This window comes from Eumetopias jubatus, unplaced genomic scaffold (genome assembly GCF_037043125.1).
Source record: "Eumetopias jubatus isolate StellerSeaLion01/CBP00866 unplaced genomic scaffold, mEumJub1_p1.0 scaffold_9, whole genome shotgun sequence".
Lineage (NCBI taxonomy): Eukaryota > Metazoa > Chordata > Mammalia > Carnivora > Otariidae > Eumetopias > Eumetopias jubatus.
This window is the reverse complement of record NW_028274815.1, coordinates 73,060,086-73,085,046: the sequence shown is the minus strand read 5'-3', so window position 1 is coordinate 73,085,046 and position 24,961 is coordinate 73,060,086. Positions and strand designations below refer to the sequence as shown.

The following is a 24,961-nucleotide window of genomic DNA, read 5'->3' as shown; positions in this document are numbered from 1 at the left end:
CCAGCCTGTCAGTCACCGCCCCCACCCAGACCTGGCAGCCGGCCAGACTGGGTTTTGAAAACCCCAGACCATGGGTAGAGTGGCGGGTGGCAGTGGAGGCAACTGGCAAGACCACCTCCTCCCGTCCCACCCTGGGGGTCCCGTTAGGCCCTTTCGGGAGTTTCTGCCTGGCCCAGCCCAGGTCCCGTGGGACTTGGGAGATCCTGGGGGAAGGTGTGTCAGAGCTCCCAGCGCAGGAATAATATGGCCCTCTCCACAAGCTGGAACTCGCCGTGTGTAAACAAACTATCACACAGCCATCTCCCCCAGGAAACCTAGGCTGTTTTGGAAAATGTTTGAGCTGATAACTAGGCTGAGCTGGGGCCAGACCTTGGCTGGTTCTGGCTGAGGCTAACTGTGGCCTCAAGGGCACCTCTCTGATCTACCTGGCCTGCCTCACCTTTTTCTCAGGTTATTTCTGTTGGTGCATTCCACCAGGCAGAAGGATCAGAGTCCCGGGACTGTGTTAACATTTCTGACTTAAACCTGGTGTGTTTATTGGATGGCTCTTATTAAGGACTTGTAGGAGATCAAAAAGACACTTAAAATACCAACACCCACACTCCAGTGAGGGGGCTGGAATCAAAGGTATTAACACAAACATAGTTTATCACTTTGCTGGATTCATTAAACATTTCTGGCTAGCACAGCTCCCCCACCTTGAGGACAAGAGCCAGGGGTTAAACTTGCAGGCCCTGGGGCTGAGGGAAGTGCTAAGCCAGGCACAATCACTGGCACCAGCACTTTCTTCCCCAAAGGTCAGTTCCTCATCAGCTAAGCTGGTTTGACATTCAGCATTTCCCTTTGCTGGTTGTTCTGTGGAGCCTCCTGTGATCTTGCTCTGTGGGACACTACAGTCAGGGGCCTTGGTCTCCCCCTGCCAGTCTGCTTATGCTCAGACAGGAGGGTCGATGACCCAGCTTGTTTGGTTTCAGGAAGAGGAGGAAAGGAAGGTATTATTTGCAGTGTTTTGTTGTTGTTGTTTTTGTTTTTCCCCAAAGGAATTCTTAATTTGTTTTGAAGTGATTTTAGCTCTTTGTTTCCTGATCCTCACTCCCTGATCTCCCAGCCTACAACATTTGCTGGAGACAGGCACTGCAGCCCGGCCCCAAGACAAAGCCTTTCCGCCCCATGAGGCAGGGCTGGCCTCCCCTCTGCAGTGGGTGGTTTTTGGGTCCCCCAGGGTTCTGCTCCCTGGGCAGAGGTTACAGATCAAGACCAAGGTGTTTGCTTCTCGGTGATTTATACCAGGCTGGGACCCTACCTTTCTTCTACCTAGACCTTCTCTCTGGAAGTTCCTGAATGGTCATGGAAGGGCTCTGCAGGGTTTGTGTTCTTATCTGTCAAGATCCTGCGTTTGTGTTTGGAGAGTCAGCTGGAGATAACTGGAGGTAGGCGGCAGCTGAAGGAAGCAGGGCCTGGAGGCCTGCTGGGTCAGCCGTGGGTCAGCACAGATAAGAATGCTTAGCCATCCAGCCAGCCACAGGCGTGCTTAGGTGCAGGCTTACTCTCAGAAATGCCCTGAGGCTGTTCTCCAGGCGGGGGCAGGGCCTTTGAAGCAAGGAGGGGCTCATTTCTGGAAGCAGAAGCTTGCTGGCTGTTGATGTTTCATACTTCAAAGTTAGTTCATTTTGAATGAATTCATTAAAAGGTGGTGGATCAGTGTGAGCCTCAAAAGATGAGGGGACATAGGTCAGTTAATGCCCCCAGACCCAAGGGGAAATCATTGGTTTTTAGGGCTAAGAGCCGCCGTCAGGGTCCCTTCCATGTTGGGGGTTAGTCTCTAGGAAGGCGAGAAAGGTGGGCTTCACTCTGGCCCTCTGCCTTTCAGGGAGGTCACCTGTTGGAGTCACTTTAAAATAAGACCCTCAAAGAGCATGTGTGTGAGTTTAACCAGTTATTTTCCCTGGTGGAGTCTCCCAGAGGCGTGGAATTTGGAGGAGTGTGTGCGACATGTGTCGCCCTGCACCCGCCTGGCTTCCTGGGCCACTGGGTAGAGCCAGGTGTTGGAGCCAGGTGACTCCAGCCCGAATGGGGGTGAGGGGGTGGGCTGACTCCTTCCAGAGGGCCCGCTCCTTCCCTGCCCCCATCCTGTCCTGGGGGTGGGGCCTCTGCACCCGCTCCAAGCCATCACCCCCGCTGGGCCAGCCCACCCGTTCGACTTTGCCTAGAAGCCTCCCACCCCTCATCCCGGTTGGCCAAAACTGAAAACTGCACTACTCGATTGAGCACTGGATTCTCTTCTGGTTTGTTTCCTGATTGCCTTACATACACTGATTGAACTTCCCCTTGCGGGTGAGAGCGCCTTTGGAGCAGAGACTGTGGCCTACACCCTGCCCCCGCCTGCTCCCTGCGGGGGCCCCACGGCTGGACACCCAGCGCACCCCAGTAGACCCTCCGATGGGTAGACCGTGGGAGTGGTTTAGTTCGTTGCTCTGCGGGGAAGGAAGGACCCCACACAGATGTTGGCGTCTTGCAGCCTTCACTCCACTTACCCTGTTTTCTTGCTTGGGTGTGTTTATTTTCTGCTCTTTACAGCCCTCCTACTTGAAAAAACTGGGAAAACTAAAAGCTAGATGGCATCTCAAGGTCAGACAGCTGGTACAGAGCGGGGGCTAGAACCCAAGCCAGGTGGCGGGCAGGCTGAACAGCCCTGAGCTGCCTGAACCCCACGAGCTTCGGTAATAATAGAGCAGGACGCCCGGTGCTTGCTCTCGGTTGGCAGTTCTGCTCTGGACACTCCACAAGCGTTAAGTCCCCATCTTCTCAGGGACCCAGGGAGGAAGAACAACCCGCCCCCCCTCCCCCCGTTACTCCCACTTTACACAGGAGGGCATAAGTAAGCAGCTGTACGCGATTGGGCCTGGGTAAATGATGGCAAGTGGGGCAAACCTGGATTGGGCACTTTATGAAGTGCGAGCCCCCGCGCTAGGCCTTTCTGCACATTTTTTCCCCACAGAACAGCCCCACCCCCACCCCCAGGTGTACAGATACTGTCATTCCCATTTTACGGATACAAAACTGAAGTTCTGAGAAGGTAAAAGGACTTGCCCCGGAGGCCCCATGGCTAGAAGAAGGGGAAACCAGGGTTTGAACTTGGGTCATCCGATGTGGAGCCTGCTTCTCAGCAGCCAGCTGGACGCGGGGCATGAAGAATGGCCCACTCCCTGCATTTCTCCGTGCGGTGTGCAGGCTCTGGCCTCCCGGCCCCAGGAAGTTAGACCTTCCTAGAGGCGTGGCCGCCTGACTCAAAGAATAGCCTGCTTTTCACTCAATTATGTGTTTTCTGTAAAAATAGAACTCTTCATTAAAACAGCACGGCACAGCCATCGGGCGGAATTACTAATTACTGTCCTTTAAAGAGATAATTGCCCCTTGGGTGCATTTGCCACACCTGTCGCCATGCCCTCCCCCACTCTGGGGGGCTCCCACGATGGCCAGGAGCCAGACGCATGGGCCTGGTGGGACCAGGAAGAATGGACAGTTCCACAGGACGCTGCAGCCTCTCTTCCTTGGACTTCTCTGATCCCGGGAACGCCCGCAGCTCCCCAGGCCTCCGGGAGCCCTTGTGGCTCAAACTCCTCCTGTTATTCAACAAAAGATTTGTTGAGTGACGTTAGGTCCGTCACTGGGGGTGCAAAGATAAGAAAGACGTGGTCCCTGCCGGGCACAGGGTCTGCTAGGGAAGACTCAAAGTGACGGCGTGGGCCGGGGAGACCTGGCTTGTGGGGTGGCTGTGCGTCAGGACTGCCTCTCTAGGGCTCTGTTGCCCCTCGTCCTCCCAGCAGGCCTTCCTGGGTGGGGCCATGACCGGCAGGTGCCGGGGCCTGGGCGTGTACCTGCTTTTGTCCCGTGCCCACGGTTGTTTCAGCACCAGCTCCCGTTTGCTGGGGAGCGAGCCACGGGCCGGAGGTGGCTGCGCTCGGGCGTGTACTGCATGTGCTGCGTGATTTTATAGGGAGCCGTTTCCGGGAAGAGGAAAGGCAAAATGTGAACCCATTGTGCTTGCGCCCCACACAGCCCAGGCCCTTCCGTGCAGCCGCCTCTGCTCCTCACATACTCCCCTAGCACCAGGAGCCGGGTGCTATGGGAGGCAGCCAGGGAGGGGACACAGGAGAGAATGATCCGAGGCTCCTGGAAAGGGGGAAATGGACAAGATGACCTGTGACCCCCGGACAGTGCTTGCTTAGCTCGAGCCATCTTCCCAAATATATCCCCTATTTACTAAATAATTCTTTTCCACAAATATTTTTTTTTTTTTGGAAGGGCTCGTGTTCACCCAGTTTTAAGGAGGCTCACGCTAAGATATCTCTTCTTTACGGCAGTGGGGAAAAAATGATCTGTCTTTGCCTCAGGTGGGAACGGCTCCAAATCGTAATCCTTTTGACAAATCATTAGCAGGCTGATCCTGCCTCAGGGTCAGGGGTCAGGCAGGGAGGGAGGAGGAGAAGGCAGCAGATGCCAGGCTGACCGTGCATCCCCCAAGAACTTCCTCCATCAGCCCCTGGCCCGAGCGGCTGGGCAGATGGGCAGAGATGCTGTGTGGGAACACCCAGAGACGCCGGCCTCGCTGGTCTCCATCTCCCCCCTCTGCAGGAGGAGGGCTCATCCAAAGGCAGACAGACCCCTCAAGGCTGAGGTGCTTCATGGTCTAGCAGGGGCTGGTCCTATTCAGGTGGGCTGAGTGCCTGCCTGTGCCCCCAGCGTGCTGGACCGTGCAGGTGACACGGGAGGTGGTAGGTTCCCGCCTTGACCAGAGCACGGCGGTGGATGAGTGTGTGGTGGGGGTGGTGGCAGAGGGAGCCCCGAGCCTGGGCATGAGGTGGCCAAGGTGGACTATGCAAGCTCTGGTGGCATTCTTAGGGAGGGCGTGAGCTCCTGGAGAGTGGCCTTGTGGTCTCACTGGGCCTCCCTACGAGGACCAGGGCACGCATGCCACTTCGATTGGGCGGGACTGTGGAATCCAGGACCCAGGACTCCTTCGGTAGCCCTAGCAGCCTCCCCCCGGGGGGGGGGGGGGGACAGAGCACATGGTGTGTTTACAAGGACTCTTGCTCCTTCCTCTTCCGCAGAGAGAACACTCACTTTCACATCTGCCTTCGGATGCAAGGCGTGGGAAGGGCCCTCAGTCCTGTAAGACCTCGGTGTTTATTCCACACGGGCCTCCACAGCTTAACAAACAGGGAAGTGCCCGCAAGAGGGGGTTACAGCCACGGCCACTTCACCTGGACCTAGTAAGCTGGGCCTGCATCCACCGCCTCCACCGCACCCTTCTTCAGTCCCAGGAGCCACGAGGAGTACCGCCTGCCTTGCCAAACAGGCCCCAGAGGTCGGGGGCTTTCTGAGAGCCTTCCAAGACACGAGGCCTAGAAATCGCTTTGCCGGGTCTGCTAGGCCTGCACTTTGGGAGCAGGAGTCCCTTCCCACAGCCTCAGGGCCGGCCTGTGCTTGAGGACTGAGTGCAGCTGTGCGTTTCTCAGCGGCTGCGTTTAGGTCATTGCAGTTCATCTGGTGGGAGACGTCACTCCAATTTCACTGGAACCTGTGACATGCCCTGCTGGGTGACAGTGGAGCTGGGACTCTGGCTCGGGTTTCTCACTCCTGGGCCAGTGTGCATCCAACTCTGAACGACATCACCATGCAGGGTCAGCAGTGTGGCCGTCCCTCTCCCAGAATGGCTCTCGTCCGGGCGTGAGAGGGCCCATAGAGGCCCATATCCCGGGCCTTCCGGTCTCAGGGACCCTCCTTGGTTGTGCTTTTGGCTCTGCCCAGGTGACTGTCCTCCTCAATGAAGACCCCGAGTCCTAAGGGGCCAGACGCCTTCACGTCCTGCCCAGAACTCTCCCTGCTCCTCCCCAGGCCCTGTAAAACTTGGCTTCCAGACAGCTAAAAATGGACTTGGCCAGCACTTTGCTCATTGTGAGGCACCATAACCCGCTCTGCAGTGATGAGGCATCGAGCAAACAGATTCCTCCCCTCCTTCCTAAGCAGGACCCAGCAGTGGGAAGTGGCGGTGTCAGAAATCAGATTTAAAATGGATTGCGAGACCCCGAATGTGGCCAGATGGTTTTACCAACACATATCTTCACAAAATTAAGCAGACACTCTGTGCTCAGCTGTGTGCCGGGCCCTCGGGAGGCGGGGAGGACCCTGACGTGGCGGGAAGCAGGGCCCTGGCCGACAAGTCCCTGCCATCCAGGTGGGGATGCATGGCAGGACACAGGACAGAATAGATGGTGGTTTTCCCATCTGTAGGCAGGGCTGGTCGCAGACTGTTTCTAGATTATCTGAATTTAAAAATGCTCGATAGGAATGTATCTTCGTGATTAAACTCATAAGCCTATGTGGCAAAAAGATGAGTATATCGATAATGATAATGTACATAAATAGATAATATCTAGAGATATAGATTACGTAATTAAGTGCCAAGCAAAGACTCCTGACTATTCAGAGAAGGGCAGGGGTGATCATGCTGGGGCTTCTCTGAGGGGGACTAGAACCACTGAATTAAGACAGTGGGTTTTTTTAAAGTCTCGGAATCTTTTCTTCAAATGATGTTTTAGATTCATTTGGTATATGAAACAGGCCTGCCAGGGGCTGGGCTGGTTGAAGGGGTGGGGAGCCCAGGCTAGCCCCCTGCATCCCCCAGCCCCCATGGCCAGCAGCTTCCCCAAAGCCCTGCCTGGAAGCACCGTGTTCGGTGAGGCTCCGGCGTGTTGCGTGGGCTGGGAAGTGTCGCCCACCAGCCACAGTGGCCCACCAGCGCTCAGCCAGCCTTCGCGTACTGTTGTAGGAAGAACCAGGCCCCCCGTGCGTCCCGGTACACAGGATAGAGAGGGAGCCCTGTACTGCAACAGAGAAGGGGAGGGGAGGGAGCCCAGTGGTGAATTAGAGGCATGCCAGCAGGTGTGCAGATGACCAAGTCCAACAGAGTGAAGAGTATCCTGGAGGGGTGTGTGCACAGCCCCCATGGGGACATACAGAAAGTCCGAGGGTGACCCCTGCTTAGGAGCTGGCTGGAAGCTGGAGGGGAAGGGTGTGTCCCCAGCAAGGGCGATGATGTGCAGCAGGGCACAGATGAGTCCAGGAGCCTGTCCCCCAGTTCAGGTTGCTGCTAATACCCATATGAGCAGCACCCGGGCACCCAAGGGCATGGGGGGGAGTGGCAGGAATGGAAGGTCGCTGCACAAAAGCATTTGGATTGATGTCATGGACAGTCCGGGCAGGTTTCTTTATTGAGGAAGATCCCTCTTGGGCGTGCTCAGCTGTGAGACTAAGGAAATCTCAGGAGCTAATCTGGAGCCTCCCAGATCCAGGATGCGACCAGAGGGTGACTGCCTGTTGGAGCGCTTGCCCCAGCCCAGAAAGGATGTGGTTTGGTTGAGAAATTCCATGCTGGGTCACTCACGCTAATGGAATGTCAGCAGCCGCGAGGATAACAGCCTGTGTTGGTAGAAGTCACTGTCTGCCAGCTCAGCTTGCAGCCACTTCTGTTCTAGGCGCATGGTGTGGTCGGTCTGCCGCTCATGCTGGCTCTCTGGGATGCAGGGAGCCGGGAGCCGGAGGGGGAAGGGGCCTAGCAGAGAGGAGCTGAAGAGGAGGCATGTCGGGGGAGATGGGGTGCTAGGGGAGTGCTTCCGGGCTGGGCTGCCCGGGGAACTGTCCCAGGAAGCAGCCTAGCCCAGCCCTGAGTGGCCCTGCCTAGATGTTCTTGACTTGACTTGAGCCTGGATGTTCCCCATGTCTGCAGGAAGGGGTTTTCACTCATCAGCAGCTGCTCCAGTGTCTGGTTCCCCCCACTTCCCAACTCTTCACCTCTCTCCCCCAACTCCCAACCCTGCCCCACCCCACCCTCCTTTTCATCACACACCAGCCCCAGCAAGATCCCTTATCTCTACCTTCCCTGCACTGAATCTGATCCACCTGATTACCACCTGATGATCTGTACCTGATTATCTGGGCACTTTTGTCATTTTTAGCACCTGTGGTTACCTTGAAGGCTGAAATTGTGTCTTCTACTCCAAATTCCTAAAGCAGAGGCTCCTAATACTTACAGGGTGTTGGGACCCTTCGAGAATCCAGGAGGGGAGAGTAGGGATGGCAGGGCCCGTGTTCCCCAGCAGCTGCCCACCAAGATGCAGAGACCACATTCCTGCCCAGGCCCATGCATTCCACGCTGTGAGGACCATGCTTTCTACCCTTGGGACTTTGTAGGCCAGCTGGGCGATTCATTAGGAGATGTTTTAAGAAGGGCACAAGGCATCCTGAGCGTCTGGGAAGGTGGACTTTAAGGTCAGACTTGAGGGGGCATGAACATGGAGAGGTGAGGCTGGCGGGCGGGGCTCCGAGTGAGGGAGAAGGTCAGAGGGGAAAGCTCGCAGTCGGAGGCTGGCCTCCCCGTACGGTGCCTGCAGCCTCGGATCACAGGATGCGTGCTGTGTGGATGCAGGACTCAGCCTCTGCGAGGGCCTGTGTGCCAACCTCACATGGGCCAGCAGAACCACCAGGCAGCGATCAAGTACAGGGCCTGCAGTCACGTGCGTTTGTCCAACAGCGATGCCAGGATGAAAAGGCCTCACTGCTCACCACCCGGTGAGAACCGGAGTCACAGCCTTGTTTGGGCCTCAGTGGCTCAGCCAAGTTCACTGCTGCCCAGGCAGCTGGTGTGCATCAGTGCGCCTGGCAGGACCCACGGTATAAAGAATGCAGGACTTTCATAGCCGTTAGTAAACTGCCACTGCCTTGAATTTCCTGAGTGTCTCCAGCTGCATTGACCCTCCCTCCCCTGGGACCCCAGTACTCCCCAACAACTGAAGGGCCAAAACCTGGCACGGCAGAATGCCCAGGCCCCCCACCCTGGTTCTGATGAGCAGTGTTCTGATGGTCTCTGCTGTGTCCAAGGCAGAGGGAGGAAGTAGTCGGCCCCCCTCCTGTGGTCCTGCCTTCTGGTGGGGCCGGCCCCTTCCCTCTCCTCCCAGCCCCCATCAGGGCCACATCCCCACATCCCACACCATCCTGACCTCAGAGGACTCCCAGTTTTCTAGTTAAAAGAGACTGTGAGGTTGCTCTCTCCCTTTGCGGAGTGACTGTGTTCTAAATGGTGACCAGATAGGATCTGGTGGCGCTTTAATCCTATTGCACATATAAGGGGAGCTGGCCATTTTTGGAAATCCAGTGAAGAATTCTTTGATAAAGAATTGACTGTCCTCATGTATCCAGGGTCAGGAAACAGTCTGCAGTTCAACTGAGGAGATGTTAATTGAGCACTTACTGTGTGCTGCCCTTTAGGGGACATTTCTTTGCCAGTTCCTTGCTTAGCTTCTTGCCTCGATTAAGAGTTGCCTTCTGGGTCTGTCTCTGGTATACAGGGCCCATTGGGGCCCTGTGGGGTGTGGAAATACAAGGATGGCTACATATTCATTGAGGACAGTGCATGCTGTGGGTGTGGGAAGGAAGAACCAACAAAGCAAGACTCGTAGCCACACTTGACAGTGCTTCAGAGGCTGGGGCAGGAGGGTCTACGACGGGAGGCCAAGTGGTTGAGGGGGACTGGCAGAATGGTGGGGCAGAATCCCTTGGCGTCCTAACCTGGGAGGAAAGCCAGGCTCATGCTAACTGCCACTGTCCCGCCCCGCAGCCTGATGTTCACCAAGGTGAAGCTGGAGCAGGTACTGAAAGGCCCAGAGGAAGCCCTCGTGACCTGCAGACAAATGCTGCGGCTGTGGCAGACCCTGTACAGCTTCTCCCAGATGGGGTGAGTGGCTGTCGTCATCCCCGGGGATTGCCCAGGGGGTGGATGACGGCACTGGCGGGTGGTGGCTGCCCAGGCAACAGCCCACAGCCGAATGGCCATGATGCCTGGGGCTGGTGACGGTATTTGAATCAGAGTGTGCTACTTGCTGCTTCTGGGGCCTTTTACATCCGTAGGCTAATTTTAACCTTTTGACAATCCTCTGTGAGGACAGAAGGACCCTGCTCAGGAAGCGGAAGTTCAGAGGAGTAAGAAGGAAGTCATTATTGAGCATCTGGGCCAGGCACTGGGATGGCCGCTCGTATCTTAAAACGCTGTCAGACTTTACTTTCAGCCCAGGAGGGAAACTAAGAGTCTGAGACCTTCTAGAATTTGCCAGAGTCACTCACCTGGTAAATGGTCGTGCTGGGGCTTGAACCTGGGTCCCTGAGTGCCAGCCCTCCTGAGCCCGGTGCTGCTTCCTGGCTTCATTTGGAAGCTAGAAGAGGAGGAGGAAGCTGAGTTCCTGAAGGGCCTGCCCCACCTCCTCACCCCACCCCCGACTCACCCACCGTCTCCATGCATCCTGTCTCCCACCACAGTCCCCAACCTGGGCTCCAGGTTTTTCCTGGGCCAGACCAGGCATTCTTGCCCAGTTGAAGCTGCTGAAAGTCTTTGCTCAAATCCCCTTGGACACTGTAGCCCAAAGCAGAAAAGAGCCTTGTGCCAGGCAGGTGCACCGCATCGTCCTGCTCGCCTGGTGCTCACCCCCTCCCCTTCCCTGAAATTGCTAACTGTGTCATCTCCCAGAAGACCCCCTCTGGTAGATGTGTTTGCATTTTCACAGGACCCTGGGAGCCCAGAAGGCTTTCACAGTCCCCAGAGGCATGCCTCTCTAATGGTGAAATTTACAGAGGAGGCCCCAGGGTAATCCAACGGGGTTAAAACCCTTGGGCAAAGTAGGGTCTGCCTCTCTTTGAAGGCCTTTGAAAGGCCTGGGAGATTCCAGGGCAGAGCAGGACCCAGTGAGTGGAAGCTGCTGGAAGGAGGCTCTGGGACTTTTCAGAAAGGGAATGGGGAGCTGTCTGGCCGCTGGGTGATGTCGGGGTGAGGCCCAGACTCTGGTGTGAGGGGGACCTGCCCTGAGATGCTCCTTGCTCAGCCGCTCACTGGCTGCAGCCACTCGGGCAGGTCCACAGTCTGGCTCCCCTTACGGAGAGGAGCTGGTCCTTGGAGGTGGCAGGGACTTCCCCTTGGCTGGATGGCGGGTTGCCTGCTCATCCAGGTGGTCTTGGCAGGGCCCCTCTGAGCTGTGGCCCTGTCTCCCGGCATGTGGGCCCCCGCCCTGTGCCTCCCGTTCAGGCAGCAGATCTGTTCTCGCAGGGGCTGGGGCTGTAGGTTCACGCTGGGGTCATTTTAAGTCACCACCCACACACTCATCTCTGATATGAAGGCCCAGTGGAGCTCCTCCTGGGTTCCATAGGCACCTCTTTTGGGGAACCTCCCATAGCTCCCCACCCAGGGCGGGGTAGGGCTCCGCTGGGCCAGCTATCTGGAGTCAAATTGCTAGGATCAGAGGGCGGGATGCTATATCCTCTTGGCTTTCCCCAGAATGGGGGGCTTGCTTTCTGAACCTGGAGCCACAGAGCAGAAACTAGGACTTGTGAAATCTGGTTTGGGGCAGCTGAGGACAGAGGCCAGAATCCACAGCCTGAAGGTCTGGCCTGCCATTCCGCCCACCCCCACCCGCGGGCCTTCCTCTGCTCCACCCAGGCCAGCCCACACCCCCTTGGCCCTGCTCAGATGCCTGCCTTCGCGGAGCCTGCAGTCACCCCGCCTCTGACGCTTCAGCTCAACCCTCTTGAACTAGGTCTTTCTAAGGGCTCATCATGGATTCTCCTCCGCACCTGGCCACCGGGTTCTTCAGGGCAGGAGCGATGCTGTACGTTGGCCCAGACTCAAGTGGCAAAAGATCCCTGAGATGGGCTGTTTCCGGAGCCCTAGGGGTGTCCCTGTCGGGGGCCGGGAGGGCCGGTGGGACAAGCAGCTGTCCCACCTCCCTCCGGTACTCCTCGCGGAAACTCGTTAGACCGACCTCCCCTGTGGATTACTGCACACAGTAACAAGATGAGAAAACTAAGGCTTTACAATGGCTGGCTCAGTAGCTTTGCTGATGGTCACACAGCCGAGGAGGGGTGGCCCGCGTCTCTGGCTCCTCGGCACTGCACTCTGGTGCCTCCCGGGAGTGGAGGAGGGTGGGGAGGAAAGGCACCAGCCTGGGCCCACTGTGTTTTGTAGAAGGTTTCCTCTCATGTCTGCATGATGGCCGTGCACCCGCAGGCCCCAGCCCAAGCCAGTGGGAGCCCGAGTTTAAATGGGCAAGGACGGGGCCCTGGCATTCTTGGTGGGAACCATCGTCTGGGCACCCCGGTGAAGGGAAGAAGCCTCTGGCCCCAGGCTGGGCTTGCCTTCTCTCCTGCCATTTCCACTTTGGCCTTCTCTAAGCTTCCCCAGTTAGGTTCAAGGGCGACCCCAGAAGTGGGCAGGGGTGGCTTGGGGCTGTGCTGCCTTTCTGAGCTGGAGGCTGCCCCACCTCCCAGTCTGAGAAAAGAGGAACCTCTCTAGCAGTGTGGGAGCCTCGAGGACCTGGGGAGATTACCATGCTTGTTTATCTGCCACCCCAGCCGCCCACCCCCCCCCCGCCGCCGGCTCTTCTGGGGCCACCCTGGTGGCCTGAGGCAGAGTGGCATCTGGGGCTTCCTTCCCTGGGGGGTGGGCTGGGGGCATTTCTGGTGGCCCGTGAAGGCCAAGTTTTCCTTGGGAGCCAGACCTTGGTGCCAGCACTGTGCCTGGCACTCTGCTAGACATTGTGAGGGCAGCAAAAGGTAGCAGAAACCTCCTGTTGGCCTGGGGGAGCTTCTAGCATCACACACTTCAGAGGAGGGAGAGTTTCTAACCCACGTGCTGCTGGCTGCATGCTGATGGAGGGCAAGGGAGGAGGCACCCATGAGGGGTCCTGGAGCCACCGGAGGCTGTCTGGATGGGTGAAGGGCACTGGGCTGAGTTGTAAAGGATGGAGGGTTTTGGGTGGACCAGAAGAATAGCAAGAACATTCTTGGCGGCAGCAGCATGAGCAAATGTAAGCTGTGGGGATGAAATGTGGTGGCATTAAGGAATAGCAGGGAGACTGATGACCCCCCGGGCACACAGTGGCAGGTGTGTGTGTGTGTGTGTGTGTGTGTGTGTGTGTGTGTGTGTGTGTGTGTGTGTGTGTGTGTGTGTGTGTACACATGCTGGGGATTCACAGCATGTCATTGTAGCTGCCAGAGTGAGCCAGATTCTAGAACCCCAAGCCTGAGTTCTGATCTGTTCTGCCACTCTGATGGTCTCCATCCTTCCTACTGGTCCCAGCTTTGACTCAGTTCCCAGGCCTAAACTCTCAGCTCCGGAGGCTGCCTGGCATAAGGCTCCCTTATTCTCCCTGCCAGCCCTCCACCTCATCGGGGCCTGGCCTTCCCTTGCCTTTCAGAGGCCTGGAAAAGGATGGGAGCCTCGGCGAGGGCGTCACCCTGAAGAAGCAGAGCGGCATGCACCTGACTCTGCCTGATGCCCATGACGCAGACTCTGGTAAGAACGTGCCCATGGGCAGCTGTCCATGTGGGTCCACTGTCCCAGCCTGAGCACGAACGGGGAGAGTGGCATCTGCCTGGCCTGGCCAAACCCACCCCGCTCCCAGCCAGGGGCAGCCCCAGAGCCTAGTGCTGAGGAGCTAAGGAGCTGCCATTGGGCACCTGTCTGGCACCTTCCCACCCGTCCTGGCTCTGGGGTGGGAAGTGAGCAGCTGAAGCAGGCAAGCGGGGGCGGGGGGGAGGGCGGTGCAGAGAGGAGAGCCAGGGTGGAGGAACAGCTGTAGAGCCCAGAAACGGTCTCCCTTTAGGCTAAGGGTCTACCACTGAAGTGTCCTTAGTAGACAGAGTCAATTAGAAAGGAATGAGCTGAGCGTCAGTTTACAACTCTAAGCCCAGAGTGGACTCTTTCAAATGAGGACTGATGAAAGCAGAACAGCAAAGGCACAGAAAGAAGAACTAGTCACAGGAACGGAGGGTGAGGGAGTTGTATTTGGTGGCATTGCTTATTCTGTCCACTTCTGTGGACATGAGCCAGGTTGCACCTTTGTCGTCCCTGATGGAGCTGATTGCCCATGACTAGCCCCGCACCTGACTTCCAGGCACATCCGAAGGGCACTGGGCTAACTGTGGAGCTGCTGACTCCAAAGAGGGAATGGTGAAGGAGGGCATGGCACCCTCGCAGAGAAGGGGGGACAAACCATGAACAAATGAGTAGGGCTCCACATGCACCTGGCTCAGAAACTGAAACCATCCGTGGTGTGCCCCAAGGTCTCCTGAGTTGATTGGAGCCTTTATTGCCCCTGAGAGAGAGAGAGGAAAAAAAGTGCTCACGTTTCACCTGCACGTGAAGCATAAATGTCCATGGCTTATATATCCTGAGCAGGACCCGAGTCACCCAGAACTGCCACGGGGGAGGTTCTCCACAGCACACAGGGTCCGGCCCGAGCCGCTGCTACCCAAGGATTTAGCACAGCGCAGCCTCAAAAGGGAACTTCCTATGGAAGAAATAATAATATGCACCTGTGAAAACAAAGCAAAGAGAAGGGAGAAGAGAAAAATCCTCCAGTCTCACCACCCAGACCTTAATAATGGCCTTTCAGACCTTTTTCCCAGGCCCCTATTTCTTTCTTAGAAAAATGTGATCGTACCATTTTCCAGCTTGCTTTTTTTTTTCACCTGTGTGCCGTGAGCATCCTTCTGCGTCCATCTCCGTATTTCTGCGCCATTAGTGTGATGGCTGCGGGGTCTTGGATGATGATACCCGCACGTATTTTGAATCACTCCCCTTGTTGGATATTCGGGTCATTTCTGTTTTCAGTACTCCAGGCACCTTTGCCAACATTTAGGACTGTCTTCTTCAGTGATAGACTCCTAGGAGTGGGCTTGCTGCCTGGCTGCCCCTCCTAAGCTCCTCATCCCAGCCGTGGCTGAGGGTACAAAGGAGGGCCCTGGGAAGTGCGTCCACGAGCTGGTTTGCGACTGCTCAGCCGCCTCCCCTCTTGCTCTGCAGGCTCTCGGCGGGCATCATCCATCGCAGCCTCCCGGCTAGAGGAGGCCATGTCAGAGCTGACTGTGCCCAGCTCCATCCTGAAGCAGGGTCCCATGCAGCTGTGGACCACGCTGGAACAGATCTGGCTCCAGGCTGGTGAGTTTGCCCGGCCCCAGTGACAGCCACCTGCCTGCAGGGCTCTCAGAGCTGTGACCTGCCCTGGAGGAGGGTGGTGTGGGGCTATGAAGACCCCTGACAAGGCCTGCATAGACTGCAGTACTCACGGAAAGGCCTGGGGATCAGGAACCTGGAGCTCTCGTTCCACCTCTTTCTTCTTTGCTTGGCCCAAGAAGAGTCGCTTCATCTGTCTGGCTGTGGGTTTCCTTCTCCACCGCATGGGGACAGGGCGACAGGGCGACAGGGCCTGCCTGCCTACCTACCTGTAGGGAGGCTCTCTGGCAGCAAATACAAATGTAAGCAGATTTGAGGAAAGACCACACAGTTGGATAGCCTTCTTAGTCTCAAAGACAGGCCCTGTCCGTCCTTCTTGCCCAGCCTCTCCCGAGTAAAACTAGTTAGTAAAACTAGCCCAAGCCCCAGAGAGCTCACAGAATGGCTAGAGAAGAGGGGAGGTCTGGTGGTGTAGTTCAGCGATGGCGGAGGGCTGGTAACACTGAGGGGGCTGTTCAGGCGACAGTCCCTCTTGATAGGTAACTGGCACCTTTAGCACCGTGGAATGTGAGGGTCAGTTACTGCTGGGGATGCAGGCAGCTTCAGGATCACACAGGGCTGGGTTCTAATGCCAGCCCCCTACGGCCCGTCCTGATCGTGAGTAAAGCGGTCAGTGCCGTGTGGGGCACATAGTAGGTGCTCAGTGAAACCCCTCCCCTGTTTTCTTGTTACCCTGATGGGTGCCCATCTCTCCCCAGGGGCTGGCGCCTACAGCCCCCCAGGGGAGACGCAGAAGAGACTGCAGGTAGAAAGTTACTGAGCCGAGCGGACACTGCAAGTCAGAGGCTGAAAGTGGTTCACTGAGGATCTGAGGCTTCCTGCTGCCTGGATTTCACATATGGCCCCATTAGCATGCAGTACTCCCCCCCCCCCCACCCGACCACCACCAGAGGTTCTGAATCTGGGGGCAGAAATTGGATCAGGATGCACAGGCTAAACAGGGAAGCATTTTAATAATGCAAACATTGTCCCAGTTAGCATATCAGGGTCCCTCAGGAGGCTAGGGATGTGTGAGGGCCCTGCTCCCCAGCCAGCTTGTTGCATCCTAAGTAGCGAGAGGAATATTGAAACGCCAGAGGGATACAAAACAAGGCCTCCCCTTAGGCAAAGAGCCCCCTTCTTCTAACACATGGAACCAGCACGGCTCCCAAGGTGCACACTGGAGCCCCAGCCCCCTCCATGTGCCTGGGATAGAAGGCTGTACCCACACTGGGCCTTCACCATGTGTATCAGTAACGCGGTGATCAGATCCTGGAGTTGTGCGTTGCCTACTCTGGAGCTAGCAAGGCCTTAATTTTACTGATGCATGTTGTCTACTACCATCAGCAAATGAACACATGTTTGCATTTCACAAGCCTGCTTTCCATTGCTCAGGTATGCAGCTTTATGCTCAGGGTGCTAGTATGTTCTGGTAACTCCAGGGATGGTTAACTCACGGCCTTCATGAAGCTTGTAATCAGGCTTGGGAATTATCAGTATAAACATGCCCTTCAGTAATTTGCACATTAGCCTTTGTTCTCCGGACATTATCCTAGATATTCAGCCCCCAGAGAACTCTGAGAACAAAATCTGAATGCTTTGAATGTGGTGCCAGGTGAGGGTTGGGCGGTGTGGCATTAGGAGACAGGTTTGGGTGTGTGTGACTGATCCAAAATGGCAGTGACTTCTGCAAGGTAGACACTTTGTTGTCCTTTTGAAACAGTTCAGAGATGGCACCCTTGACTGGGATGACAGCTCTGCTCCCCTGGTCCAGGAACCCAGGTTCTTTCCATTTTGTTGCTTCTGTTCTCCATGGAGTGTCACTCTCACCCCTGTGACCCATCATGGCTCCTCATCACGTTCACCTTCCAAGGCATAACCAGGGAGAGTGGGAGAAGGGGACACCCCCCTCTGTAAGGACATATGTTGAAATTTGCATACATCAGTCCCCGTCATGATCCATTGGCCAGAACTTAGTCACATGACCACACCTGGCGGCAAAGGACTCTGGGAAATGTCACTGTCCTGGTTGTCCGTATGCCTCATGAAAAATCAGGGGCTCTGTCATTATCGGAGAAAGGGAGAAGAGACTGAGGGCCAGCCACCACAGCCAGAAAGGGAAGTAAGAAAGTGTCCCAGGTTGTCCCTTCCGAGCATGGGAGGGTTCCGGAGCAGTCTGCACACCATAAGCGGTCAGCATCAGCAGCAAGCATGTGCCGAGCACTTACCGAATGAAGGGCTGCCAGGACCAAATCACCGAGGCAAAAATTTCTCCCTAACCTCACCCCCAGTCTGACCCAGGCTGCGAGTACCGTCACCAGCATCCCCACCCCCATCCACCCCGCCTAATGATTCCAGCAGCTGCAGCAAATGTGCAGGAAGGAAGAACATCCTCCTTTTTCATTTTGGAAGGGGCTGGTCTCCCAGCTTGTGTTCAGGATAAATTACACCCCGGGCTGTTGGGGCTCCATCAGTGACCCCCCCTTGGTTTGGGAAATGGTACCCTTCCTCTCCCAACTCTTCTCCTCCCTGTCCTCTCCAGGCCTCTGCGCATTCCAGTCAGATGTGACAGGCATCACAGGGGGCTTCCCCTTGAGAGATGCGTTCGGGGAATGTTGCCTCTTTGACAGCGGGTCTGTGTGACAGCGGGAGAGGCATGAGGCCTCATAGATGCCCCCACATCCTGCGTGTTGAGAGGTGCCTTTCGGAAGAGCAAGATGGCCCACCTCCCTCTCTCACTGCAGCTCGTGTCTCTGGGAGCTAACAGTGTGCTGGGGGGAGGGAGATGGATGTAGGGAAGGGTTCCCCTCCCTGGAGGACCAGGGGACTCCTAGGCGGCCATGGGCTTTCACTCAGGGGAAGCTGGCCTGAGTCTCAGCTCCCAAATGGCAGATTCACAGTATCTAGGCACGGGGCACAGAGCTCCAACTGCTAAACAGATGCATCAAGCAAGAGCCAGGACACCCTCTGGCCCAGGCTGAATCTGTGCCCAGAGAGCCTGTAAGATAGGCACCTTTGCCCAAGGCATCTCAGAATGGGGACCACCTGTGGGGACAATCCTCAGGAGGCCCTGGGCACAGGTAGGTAAAAGCTGCCCCAGCTGTGAGCTGGGCAGACGGGGGAACTGAGGTGGGGTGGCCAGGGCTGTGTCTAAAGATCATCTTCATTATAAAATTACAGTCAAGGGAGGGGCGCCTGTGTGGCTCAGTCAGACATTAAAGTGTCCGACTCTTGATTTCGGCTCAGGTCCTGATCCTCAGGGTTGTGAGACTGAGCCCCGTGTCAGCTCAGCCTGGGCAGGGAGCCTGCTTGAGATTCTCTCTCTCCCTCTCCCTCTGCCCTTCCCCCACCCCTTCTCCCTCTCTCTCTCTCTCTCTCTCTCTCTCTCTCTCTCTCCCCCTCTCCCCCTCCCCCCTCCAAAAGAAAAAAAAATAAAAGACTACAGTCAAGGGAGAAGCTTTGCCTTCCCCGCGGTCCTGCGCGCTCCTTTTGTGCTTCGTTCGCTCGCCTCTCATCCCTTTCTTTATCGTTCCTCACGCTGCCCTCTGTCCCAACTCCCCACCCTTCTCCCTCCTGCCTTCTGTGCCTTCTTCCCACGTCCCCTCTTCCCTTGCTCTGGCTTTTTCTTCTTCCCTCCTCTGCCGGCACCCCCTCCGCCCAGCTGCCAAGTCACTGAGGGGAGCACTCGGGGACAGGAAGTCGCGAGCCCGGGCCCTGCAGCCTGGACTCCCTTGTGACCTGGGGAAAATCGGGCCCCTCTCTGGGTCCCTAGGGTGGGGGGGGGTCTCAGACCCCCTGCAGAATGCCTTTAGACCTTCTGATCCTCTGTTACTCTCTCGGTTCCCTGGCCGCCTCTCGCACTCCTTCCTTGTCTGCCTCTCTTCCTTCTCCTTTCTTCTGGGTGTCCGTATGTCCTGAAGGTCTGCTCCATGGGGAGGACGCTTGTGTCCTTTAGGGGGCAGTTTTGGTGATACCCTCTGGGGTTCAGGGCTAGCTAAGGGCCTAACCTTAACTTCTTTCCTGAGCTTCTCCCTGAGGTGGCTCTGCCTTTAGCCTGGGTGCCCCTCCCTTCTGAGGTCTCATGGAGGGTCTCTAGGAAGCAGCTCTCACGTGGGGAGGCCCCTGAAAGACGGTAGACCTGCCCCTGGGCCCTCCCTCATCCTGCCCCTCAGCTCAGGAGGAGCCCCCCCCCCCCCCCCCGGGGCCAGGCCCTCCCTGCCCAGAGGGTGTGCAAATAGCCCGTGAAGAGGGAGTTCATCCCCCAACCTGGGGGTGGGGTGGGGCTTGGCTCTGGCAGAAAGACTGGAACCGGCTCTAGGTGCAGGGTTAGATCAGGATGCCTCAGAAAAAAAATAATAAAAGGGACTGTTGCAAAGCTCCAGGGAACAGATGTTTTCCATTTGGAGCTTGCCGAGAGAAGCGCAGAGGGGGGCGGGTGGAGAGGGATGGACGGAAGAGGGAGAAAAGCTGAGACACAGAGGCAGGAGGGGAGGTCACGGGTAGGCAGACGGGAAGTTGAGAGAAGTGGGAAAATCGGGATGGAGGGAGAGAGAAGGCGCTGAGGGGATGGGAGTGGGGCCCTCGACACTGGGGACGGCAAGGTCTGTTTGCCGGGGTGGTGGCCCGGGCTGTGAGAATTCAAGCAAAGTCCAGTAACAGGGAGCAGGCCTCCAGGCCTGGCCGCAGAGGAGGCCGGGATGGGTGGGTACCTGGGGGCCCCAGCAGTGAAGACTGGGAGGTCTAGAAATTGGGGCAGTGGACAGGCACGGTGCCACACGCAGGGCTCCTGCTGTAGCCGTGGCTGGCTGTCTGTGGAGCACCATGTTTGGTAAAACAATTGCCCAGGGATGGTGAGGCTAGGAAGAAGGGGTGCAACTGCAGCCCCCAGACCTGTGGGCCCAGCTGCAGGTCAGAGGCCCCGCCCTGGAGGTTGAGCATGCCCGGGACTGTGCAAGGCGGCCAGGAGCCCTCAAGAGACCTCACTTCTCTGGCTCTGTTCTGTGTCATCTGGTTTCCTGCCTAACTGGTAATGAAGTCCATCAGACCAAAGCAGCCCTACCTATTTTTCCGGGCATGTTCTCTGGTGTGTGGCCAGACCAACAAGGCCCAGGGCCCCGAGGAAAGAGGGAGGTGGGGATCCCTGTAATTGAAATCTGTTGATATGAAGGCACTGTGAGGGGTCCCCAAGGGAGAGACCAGAAACAGCCTCCAGAGACAGAGACTCAGAAGACAGGCCGGCAAGTTGTAAACAGCTTAATGAGCCATGGCAGGACCAGGCCGGCAGGTGGGCCAGAGCTGGGGCAGACCTGCTGGGCAAGGGCCAGGGGGAGTGGAGGGCCTAGCCCCTGAGCTGAGCTCCTGGTGGTAGACGAAGCGGGCTCCCTACCCCAACACTCACACCACACACTTCCTTCTGCTTCTCCCCTCGCCTCCAGTGACCCTGGGGAGTTCGGTCACGGTGGAGCCCAGCCCTCTGGGTTGGCACAGCCTCCCTTCTCTCTGTCAGTCCAGCTGCCCCTGCACCTTCAGGCCCCAGCTCAAATGTTGCCTCCTCCAGGAAGACTTCCCTGACCACACCAGCACAGCTGACCTGACCCCTTGGGAATGCCCGGAGCTTTCAGAATTGGCACCTGTCACTCCATTGCCTTGGCTCACTGCAGTTTGGTTGCTCAGCTGTCCCACCTCTCCCCACCTCCACTCTTTCTCCTGGGAGGGCCAGGCACATGGTCAGGACTTAATAGTTGCACACTGGACCCTCCGTTATGAAGGCAGCCTGCTCTGAGCCCCAAGCAGCATCTCCAGAAGGAAACACAACAGCAGAGCAGAGGAGAGCCTAGGCCGAGCTAGACAAACCCCTGAGCGCGGGCCAGCCCTCCCTGCAAGGCCCTGGCTCGAAGCCCACCCTTCCTGGCCTCACCTTCCCGTGCTTTCTGCCTTGGGACTGTGCCGCTCAGGCTGTCTACGGGGACAAGAGCCTGCATTTCTCTCTGGCCTGATCATGGGGGCCTGGCTCCTCTGTGTTTACTTAATTCTTCCAAATTCTCATCTCCACTAGAGAAAAAGAGTTCCCTTGCGCAAAAAGGCCTCTGTAGTATTGTAGGATGTGGCAAGCTACTTGATTACACAATGAACCTTAGGCAACATTCATGCTGACTGCCCCAAGTGCCGTGTGCTGTAGTCAAGGCCTTAGGCTTCCTTCCTGCTGCTTGTCCGAACAGGAAGACGTGGTGCCTGGGTCCGGCTTCTCCACCTCTTTCTGGGAGCTTCTTTTGGGATGTCTGTTACCCACCCCGCCCTAGACCTAACCTGAATTAGTGTGACCTCAGCCCTTGGCCATTGCTGGGAACAGCTCTTGGCAGAATCACAAGCCAGGCTCTGCGTGCCCTTCTGTGCTCCCATCTGTGCACGGGCACCAGCCCTGGGAGGGGCAGCCGAGCCCCAAGGCTGCCACCAGAGGAAGGCTGAGTGGGCCATGAGGCCGAGCTGCCAGCCCAGCCAGCCTGTTTCTAAAAAGTGCCTGCTGTGGGCGTGTACCTGTGCAGTGTGGATCTGAGATGTGCCCTTATGTGGGCTGGCCTGGGATCAGAGATGGCCCCATTTTCCACTGATCTGGGGGAAGAAGGCAAACTGGTTGTGGGACAGGTCTTCCCAGTTTGTTGGTGAGAGGCATGGGCATCCCTTATTCTCTCGGCGTGGCAGAAAGCCCTGGGCTTCAGAGGGAGGCTGGAGCTGCACTGGGAGTCCAGCGCTGCCTTGCCTCTTTCTATGGAGGGACTGGAGTGAGGTTCCCCCTCTCCCCCCAGCTTGGTTTGTTAGTGCAGAGCCCTGAGAGCACCTGCTGGGAGGAGTAAATGAGAGAAGACATTTGGCAGAAGCAGGCCTTGGCGCACTGTCCATCTCCAGGAGTGTAGGCTGTTTGGAAGCACACGCCTGCCTCATCCTGATCAGCCTCCATCCCCCACTCCCAGCCTCGCGGTCGTCAGGTGGAGAGACACTGCAGAAAGCCACCTGACCTTTACAGATACCACCTGTGCCCCCACTGCCGGGCTTGGAAGTCACCCCGATGCCAACCCCGGGCCTACAACTGAATCTCCCTGTGGCCTTAGGCAACTTCCCTAATGTCTCTGTGCCCACTGACACCCTCCCTGAAGCGGGGTAATAAAAGTGCCTGGTGTGCTGGCTCTCGGGAATGTCAGTGGACACGGTCTGTGCGGAGCGGGTAGCACGGTGCCTGACACATAGCGGGCACTCGGAAACCGTTACCCGCTATTGCCCCCACAGCCCGGAGCCAGCAGGGCCCATGCCATGACTCCAGGGGTGGTTCCCATCACCTGAGACCCTCCAACTCTGGGGGCTGATGGTCGGATGCGGGGAGGGGGCCTCTGCCTCTGACTTTTCCTACCACTATCACCTCCCACTGTCCTTCTGGTTTCGCAGCTGAGCTGTTCATGGAGCAGCGACACCTCAAGGAAGCAGGTTTCTGCATCCAGGAGGCGGCGGGTCTCTTCCCCACCTCGCACTCGGTACTCCACATGCGGGGCCGGCTAGCCGAGATGAAGGGCAGTTCGGAGGAGGCCAAGCAGCTGTACAAGGAGGCGCTCACGGTGAACCCCGACGGGGTGCGCATCATGCACAGCCTGGTGAGTCAGCCCCTGGCCCCCGAAAAAGGCCTCGGGGCCCTCCTCCCCTCCCACCCCCTCCACTGCGTGTGCCCTGGTGTCTGGTCGGGGTGGGGGGGAGGTGGCCTCCTCCCTGCTCTGCTGGGAGAGACAACTGGCTTGTCGAGGCAGGCCATTCCCCTTCAATCAGAGCCTGCCTGAGCTGATGAAAAAATCTAGGACGGGTTGATATTCTTTGTGATTTCCCTTTTGCTCTAAGCTTCTGTAAAGTAGTGGAACCCCAAAGGGGTTCCTCATCGGATCCTTGCCCTGGACACTCTACGCAAAATGCTCTGCTTTCTGGGATTCCCCGGGCCCTCCATGATCACTGGGCTACCTCTCCCACTTTGGAGGAGCTCCGTGCCTCTTTGGTGGCATTCAGGAGATGTCATGGGCTGGGCGGTCATGTCAGGCCTGACTTGAGCACACATGGAAAATGGCCCCTGGTGGGGGTGGGTAAGAGGACCCAGCAGCCCCAGTCCTGGGATGTGGCACTCAGGACTTGGGTGCCCAGAGCTTGGTGACTTTCTGTGGGAAGGTCTGGAGGCTGGGAGCGGGATGCTGGTGTTCTTGGCTCGGCCTTGCCACTCTCTTTCTTGGTGATCATGAGCAAGTCGGCCCCCTTCTCTGAACCTCGGTTTGACTTATCTGTGCAATGGGGATTCTTTGGTGCAGGAACCATTATTGAATACCTGCTCTGACAGCTGGTATAGTAGACTGGCGAGATAACCATTTTTCCCTTCCTTCCTTAGCTACTTTTATCTATTTATTTCTCCCTTCGCTACTTTCAGAGAGCAGCTTATCAGGATAAACATAATGCTCTGAAAGTGTACAGGCCCGCGTCGACACAGTGATTTTTGAAGTATTAATTTAGGAGCACCCCATTAGCGCCACGGTCTTCTTCCCCTGTCAGGGTGCAGGTCCCACCTCAGACGCCCCCGCCCCCCGCCATGAGCTCTCCCTGAGGGGAGCACCCATGAGGACGTCACCAACATCGGCCACATGCAGAGCACTGAGGGGGCAGAATGATTCCAAATGGCTGCAGGGTTATCATTGCCAAAAGGGGTCTGATTCCTTCCCAAGGAGGGGCCGCGGGGAGTTCCATTTCCGCTCAGTGTCAGGAACATTACAGCCCTCAGAATAGGACGAGTACAAACTCGGGAGTTGTCTGGTGAGGACAGCGGCAAGAGAATGGAAACCCCGCTTGGGGGAGGAGCTGGGCCAGGTCATCTTCATAAGCTCCTTCCCAACCCCAAGAGCCCCTGAAAACAGATTAGAGCCTCCCCGCTCAGCTACTATTCCTGCTGCCTGATTTCTTAAAGGATTTCTACCTTGGGCCCATGTGAATATTCCGCAGCAGCTGAAGACAGCCCACGCGGTGATGTCACACCCTGGCCCACGTTCCCCTCCACATGGCTGTGTGTTGCCTTGCAGTCTGCTCAGCAAATGTTTGTTTTTTTTGCAAGCACATCCTCCTTCCTCCCGCAATTCAGACATTAGCTCCTGTGATAAATGCTGCCTCCCTGGAGGTCACATCCAGAAACCTGATGAGGGTGGTGGGAGGGAGGATGTGGGCTGTGTCGTTAGGCCTACGGCCAGGCAGCGATGTCTGTCTTCCCCTGTGCTCGCGGATCGTAGCCCACCGTCTCAGTCCCTAAAACCCGATGAAGTCCAGTAACAGTGTACCATTTTTCACTTATGCTCATTATTGTTGGTAGCTATTTTCCTGAAGCCAGTTCCAAAGGCAGGTTTTTCCATGGTAACCGAATAGCAGCCCAGAGTGGCTCTCTCCAGATGTTTCTGAAATGGCCTCTTTTCACTTCCCGGGGTGCCCGGCTGAGGTGATGAAACGAGAGCGAGTCAGAGCCAGGCCTGCCCACTGTTAAAGTTACAGGCAAGCAGAGGGGCAGTTGGCTGTGGCGTGGGCAGCCCGTTCGCTTTCCACAGGCTCTGTTCTGCCAGCAGCCTACACATATGCATGAAGAATGGCAGATTTCAAGCCTGGAGAAGATTCACGAAGCACTCTTTCCCCAAAGACACGGGAACACTTTGGCATGTTGATCTCCAGCATTCCCTGATGTAAGTAGTCATCCCTAGGCCGGCTTCAGGCTCAGGACACCTGGGATCTCATCCTGGCTCTGGCTCTCATTCACTAGGGTGATTTAGGAGAAGACACACGTAACTTCCACGTTCCTGATGTCTCCTT

General features: G+C 56.8%; 1 protein-coding gene across 1 annotated transcript in view; it reads left to right on the top strand.

Annotated features, from left to right (window-relative positions):
• TTC7A (tetratricopeptide repeat domain 7A) overlaps positions 1 to 24,961 on the top strand; it is a 114,395-nt gene that overhangs the window by 79,612 nt on the left and 9,822 nt on the right. Inside the window, exons 16-19 of the mRNA XM_028103929.2 lie at positions 9,677 to 9,793; positions 13,299 to 13,396; positions 14,909 to 15,043; positions 22,535 to 22,737. Of these exons, the coding sequence (XP_027959730.1) occupies positions 9,677 to 9,793; positions 13,299 to 13,396; positions 14,909 to 15,043; positions 22,535 to 22,737 (553 nt within the window). The remainder of the gene's footprint in view (positions 1 to 9,676; positions 9,794 to 13,298; positions 13,397 to 14,908; positions 15,044 to 22,534; positions 22,738 to 24,961) is intronic.